The sequence below is a fragment of the Nicotiana tabacum genome, chromosome 10 (assembly GCF_000715075.1).
Source record: "Nicotiana tabacum cultivar K326 chromosome 10, ASM71507v2, whole genome shotgun sequence".
In the NCBI taxonomy this organism is placed as follows: domain Eukaryota; kingdom Viridiplantae; phylum Streptophyta; class Magnoliopsida; order Solanales; family Solanaceae; genus Nicotiana; species Nicotiana tabacum.
The window spans coordinates 80896010-80901727 of NC_134089.1; the positions used below are offsets into that span (position 1 = coordinate 80896010).

General features: G+C 36.8%; 1 protein-coding gene across 2 annotated transcripts; it reads right to left on the reverse strand.

Moving 5' to 3' along the window:
* Window positions 1–590: 590 nt before the first annotated feature.
* LOC107810314 (serine/threonine-protein kinase SAPK7) lies at window positions 591–5100 on the reverse strand. Of its 2 annotated transcripts, XM_016635076.2 has the most exons (10): window positions 4755–4999; window positions 4445–4573; window positions 3851–3925; window positions 3626–3727; window positions 3400–3453; window positions 3133–3225; window positions 2894–2986; window positions 2499–2603; window positions 2291–2389; window positions 591–1115 (listed from the first exon to the last, which is right to left on the reverse strand). In XM_016635076.2, the coding sequence occupies exons 2-10, from the start codon at window positions 4562–4564 to the stop codon at window positions 792–794; spliced, it is 1065 nt and encodes a 354-aa protein (XP_016490562.2). In that variant the 5' UTR covers window positions 4565–4573; window positions 4755–4999; the 3' UTR covers window positions 591–791. The 2 variants fall into 2 exon arrangements, with proteins under 2 accessions (XP_016490562.2, XP_075079110.1); XM_075223009.1 differs by having other exon boundaries at window positions 4445–5100.
* Between the last annotated feature and the right edge of the window lie 618 nt (window positions 5101–5718).

A 5718-nucleotide genomic window follows, 5' to 3' on the forward strand; every position in this document is an offset into this window, starting at 1 on the left:
GACGTTGTAATTCTATAAAATAAATGATAATAATAAAAGCGGTTTAAACTTAATAAAAGCACATAAGTCACAACGTGTATTTAAATCAGATATCTAGCCATTATAACAATTTAAGCGACCGTGCTAGAACCACGGGATTCGAGGGTGCCTAACACCTTCCCTCGGGTCAACAGAATTCCTTACTTAGAATTTCTGGTTCGCAGACTTCATTTAGAAAAGTCGAAAATTTCCTCGATTTGGGATTCAAGATAAACCGGTGACTTGGGACACCAAAAGCCAAACCTTTCCCAAGTGGCGACTCTGAATTAAATAAATAATCTCATTTCGAATATTGTCACTTAAATTGGAAAAACTCCACCCGCGCATCTTACCCCTCGGGGCCGGGGCGCGCAAAAAGGAGGTGCGACACTTAGAAGCAGTTTTTTAAAGCTTGGCCAAACACTAATTGCTGCTCAGAAGTGTTTTTCAAACTAATTAGTCAAACACAAACTGCTTCTCACCGAAAGTACTTTTGAGAAAAGCACTTATCAAAATAAGCTGATTTTTGCAGCTTGGCCAAACAGGCTATCAGTGTACACTACATAAAATGACCAAAGTCTGTTGATTAAACTCATGTATAATTCAACTCCTTTGACTACCAACTTCAGTATACCACACATGGTAATAAATTTCACAAGCCTCCTGAAATTTACAAACAACCTTAAATCACACACAACATGAAAAGAGCCAATTTTACACAACCATGAAACGCAAAGCTATGCTTTCTACAAGCAACAAAGATAATTTAAACCTTAGATGACATGAAATTCTCCGCTTTCATGTACCTGCTTCACTTGCTTTTCATATTCATCTTCTTCGTCGTCCTCTTCTTCTACATCTTCTTCGTTCAATTCTTCTTCCTCCTCTTCACCTACCCAGCCAAAACCTCCAGTTGAACGGGAAGCTGGAGCAGGGGTCTTTGCCTCTTCCACAATTTTCATGATCATCTCCGCACTCTGAAGGGAAAAGGTTGGATTTTCTTTTCTGTAATAAGCAAGCTGTGCTGCTTCTGTTAATTCCCTAGGCAAATTCTTCAAAAACCACGGGTGGGTTTTTATTTCTTTGATTGTAATTCTCTGCAAAAGAAATGTCACAAGCAACATTATATTCTAATTCAGACTTGTTTTGGTTTGTCTGCTTTCTTTTCTCCGATATGGTTAGATTATTTACACAATTCAATCAAACAAATGCAAAGGTGCAAACTTAAATGAGTAGCAGATTATTTTGATGAATTAATCATTCTTCTTAATGTTAAAAATTGAAGAGATAATGATAAAGCAGAGAGATCATATAAAGGAGCCGAAAAACATAACCCGATGCATCATCCGAAGACCCAGGAAATTCGGTGGGTAAACCGCAAGTGATAACTGCCCTTATAACAAAAGCATCACAAAAACACACATAATGATAAATCCATTTGGATCTATTCTCTGGATGATTCTGATGCTCTTACCCTTTGGAAGATATTTGACGAGGAATCATCACTACAGTAGTATTCAAAGACAGAAAAAAAAAAAAAACCCACAAGCTTCCAAAAAGGGAGCAGAATAAAGAAAACAACAGCACTAGGATCCATTCTTCTTGGATAAACTCACCATACTAGACTATAGAAGACAACTAACTACTGCAGCTGTTTAAAAGACCAAATGAAGGGTATTGCACTTTGATCCAAATTAGTTGGAGGTGACAGACTAAATATTCCTGCGTTTTATCGATTATAACATTACAAGCAACTGCGACAGTTTCCTGATAGTATAACTCCATAGTAATTGAAGGCGCAGAGAACGTTGTGCCTTAGCGAGAACCATGGAACATCCAATTTACATATCCTCTAAAGCAGCACTATCAGAGTCACTATCAGAGTCACTATCAGCAAGAACGACTATGATGTTCCATTGCAGCAAAAAAGACAGCTTCAATAGATGTTTAGGTTATCCTCAAAGACTGATTGACAATTGGATAAGTTACGGCTTCAAAGGATATCATTTGATGCCATATTACAGTTGAAGGATTTGACTAGATTGTCACATTGATGACCTCACTGGAGGCCATCCATCAAATGCACATACTGGACATAAGATGCAGAGGGTGCAAAAAGGTGAATGCACAGATACCCATTGAAATGATGTATTAAATAAATTACACCTGCACCAGAGTGTCAGCCCTCAAGTCTACCTAGGACTAAGCTCAGAAGCAATTCAAGCAAACTTTTATTAGGACAGATAACCGACAAGAGGGAGAGAGAGCATACTCTTGCTGGATTGGCAACAAATATGCGAGAGAGAAGGTGCCTACAGTCCTGTGATATGTGAACATAGTCGGGAATCTTATACTGCACCAACATTATCCGCTGTAAAGAAAACACGAGCAGAAATTAAAAAGGCGAAAACTAATTCTATTATTTACTAGACTAAAGCTCGAAAGGCCTTTAATTTATGAAAACTTAAAGAAGAACTCACTTGGATAGTTTTCCGGAAGTTCTTCGGATCCTCCTGGTCTTCAAAAGGGTACGCACCAACCAGCATTACATAAAGTGTCACTCCACATGACCAAACATCAGCCAGCTGAAACAATCACAACCACAAGTTACAAGTTAAATCGCTCTTTAGGGAAAGACTGGACCGCACAAAGTGGAGGAATTAATTGTGGAATCATCACCAGAAATATTAACAGATCTTATTGCCGCCACTTACAATGCTTTCCAGATTACTTATATATAATTTAAAAAAGACCAGAAGCAACATGTTGCTCCTACTGTCACAAAGACAGCTATGGTTTCATGAATGCCAGAGAATCAATAGAGTGTTGCAACTCTGACAAATGTAAAAGTTAATACAAGCAATTACAGATGTACCTTGCCGTCATATTCTCTTCTAGATAGAACTTCGGGAGCAATATAAGCGGGAGTTCCAACAGTTGATTTTGGCCTCGAATGCAGCAGAGACGACTGTGATTGGAAGAAGAAAAATTTGTGCATATTAGCCTTCTCTTCTTCTTTTTTCCCCCCTGTATTTTTTTGGGCTTGAGGGGCGGATGGGTGGATAGGGAGGGGGAGCATATAAATTTTCTTAAATCACGCGAACATCATCAGACCTTTGAGTATCCAAAATCACAAATCTTCAAGCGTGGTGCTGGACTGCCATCCAGTAGAGTATTCTCCAGTTTTAAATCTCGATGGCATATTTGCTGCAGAATAAAGATAAGTTTCAAGGAAAAAAATTCTTTAGTTGAAAAAGGCACATTTGCAACAAAAAAAGAAAAAGCACATGGATAAAGGGCACATTCACAAGATGCATCAAAACTTACAGTCATGTGCATTTATTACAAGTCAAAACCTTTTTCCACTAAAAAGTTGCTCACCATGTTGTGACAGTAGCAGACTCCTGAAATAAGCTGCTGGAAGAAATATCTAGCCTGAAAATGTCAGCAGAAGAAACCAATGAACAAAAGCTTTTCAAGGCAGCATAGAAAGGCCTTTAAATTCGCAGGTTTGAACCAAAGGCCTCCTTTACAATGTTTTTTATCCTTCATATGTTTGGTCCACGGGAGAATTGGCTATAGGCAGTTAAAAAAAATATAACTATACCTCATCTTCACTGAACCTTCCGGCATTGCAAATGCGCTCAAACAGCTCTCCACCAGCTGCATATTCCATTACAATAGCAAGATGAGTGGGGGTTAATACCACCTGCAACTCAGAAACAATAACGCAATAGTTAGATTAGCTATGTCCTTAACAGTTTCCTGCCATTTTCAAAGCTAATCACCATTAAAGCAACTAGTGTGATGGGAAATAAAGATATATACTTGCCTCCTTGAACCGAATTATGTTTGGATGTCGAAGCGATTTATGATTTATGATCTCCCTTGCTACATTCTCATCAATCTACAGTCCAAAACCACCTCAAATTTATTAAAATGATAGAGGATCATAATATAAAAATATATTCATGTGCTGCAGATATACAGGAACACAACAAACTGGGGAGAGTACAGGACCTGATTAATCCCAATTGTACAAATGATTTTAAGAATATCCGCAAATCATACTTCCTCTAGCCAAATTTATACAACACTCTTTCATTTCAGATGTCAACATTTGACAACATTTCATTTCTATACAATCTTGAATCTTTCAAGAATTCAAATTAATCATAGCATTCAAATTTTTGAACTTCGATATAATGCCTTCTCTATCAAACTACCTCCTCAACCATTACTTTAATACGTTCTTCCATCATGACTAATCTCAATATAAGTCAAAATTAACATCTAAAACTCCGTGTACAATCAACAGGCAGTACAGTAGTAATTAGAAATCAGATACTTGATATTGAAGCAACTCAACAAAAGTTTGGTCTCAATAACATATTTGATGATAGAAGAAACAATAGATTATGCAAACCTTGTGTCCCCTCTCAATATATTTCATAGCCACCAGCTCTTTGGTCTGCTTGTGCCTCATGAGCCTCGCCACTCCAAAATTCCCAGACCCTATTTCTTTCACCAGCTCGTAATTCTCCATCTTTTAATTCTTTAAAAAAAACACTTCTCAATATAAATAAAAACCAGGAAACCAAAACTACAGAACTCCCAAATTGAGTTTCAATTCATGCGTTTCAGTTCAATTATAAATTGGGAAAGTGGGTCTTAAATTTAACGGTCAAAGGAACAATCTTTGTGGAGGAATTAAGAAGATTCTCACAAAATCTAACCTTCAATTAAACACCTTCATGCTCAATTACAAAATCAGAAAAGGGTATTTGGCAAATTTGTGTATTTCATGCAATTAGGGTTTTTGACGCCAAATTGTTGAAAAAGGGGGATTTTTTTTTTTAAGGGCTTAAGAGCAATTGATTGAGGTGGAATTGTGGTCGAAAATAGGGAGCCAGCTATGGTAATTAGTGAAATTTAAAAGAAAATGAAGGAATAAGAAGGCAACAATGAGGGATTAGTGCATGGGATATATAGAGAGAGGGGAAAAGATAGATATTTTTTTTGGTTGGTTTTACTTCTGTTGTCCGGTACCCGCATTGAAGCTCGACTATATCCGGATTCGCGCTGCGTAGAGTCTCTTTCGGGGAAAACACTCTCTATCAAGCATTTTTCCATACCCACGACTTAAACTTGAGATCTCTGGTTAAGGGAACAGCAGTTTCATCCACTACACCATATCTCTTGGCCGCGAGCAAAAGATACATACAGAGTGGCTAAAGAGGTGTTATCAGAGTGTGAGTGACAGGTGGAAGAATAATATCTTTTTTTTTCATGGTATGTACTTACTTTGGAATTTAATTAATTTGAATTTATATCGAATATTAAAAAATCCACTTCGAATAAATCATTTTCTATTACTATAATTATTTTTTTTATGGTTCGAATCTGTAATTTTTGATTAAGTGTGAAAAATACTAGTATTATCTCATTATATTGGTAGAGAATAGTAGCAATAAATTTATATATTCTTATTGCAGCTTCCTAGAAAGCTCACGGCTCAACGTGCATGATGCAAGTATCTTTGTCGTTTTAAAATAATGTGGCGATTGAGTTGTACAAACAGTTCTATTTTTGGTTACTTTTTTGTTTTGATTTATTTGTTGGAACATATGAGTATATCTGGATACGATTTTGAAAAAGAATTGATTTGTGTCTACTGAAATAATTGATAGTTGCTCATGT

Bases quoted from the DNA above. Each gene is read 5' to 3' on its own strand.
- LOC107810314 (XM_075223009.1), bottom strand. From the start codon at position 4,564: ATGGAGAATTACGAGCTGGTGAAAGAAATAGGGTCTGGGAATTTTGGA. The intron at 2,390-2,498 runs GTGAGTTCTTCT...TTTTCTTTACAG, and splicing joins ACTTCCGGAAAACTATCCAA to CGGATAATGTTGGTGCAGTA. The intron at 1,116-2,290 runs GTATGCTCTCTC...TTTCTTTTGCAG, and splicing joins TTGTTGCCAATCCAGCAAGA to AGAATTACAATCAAAGAAAT.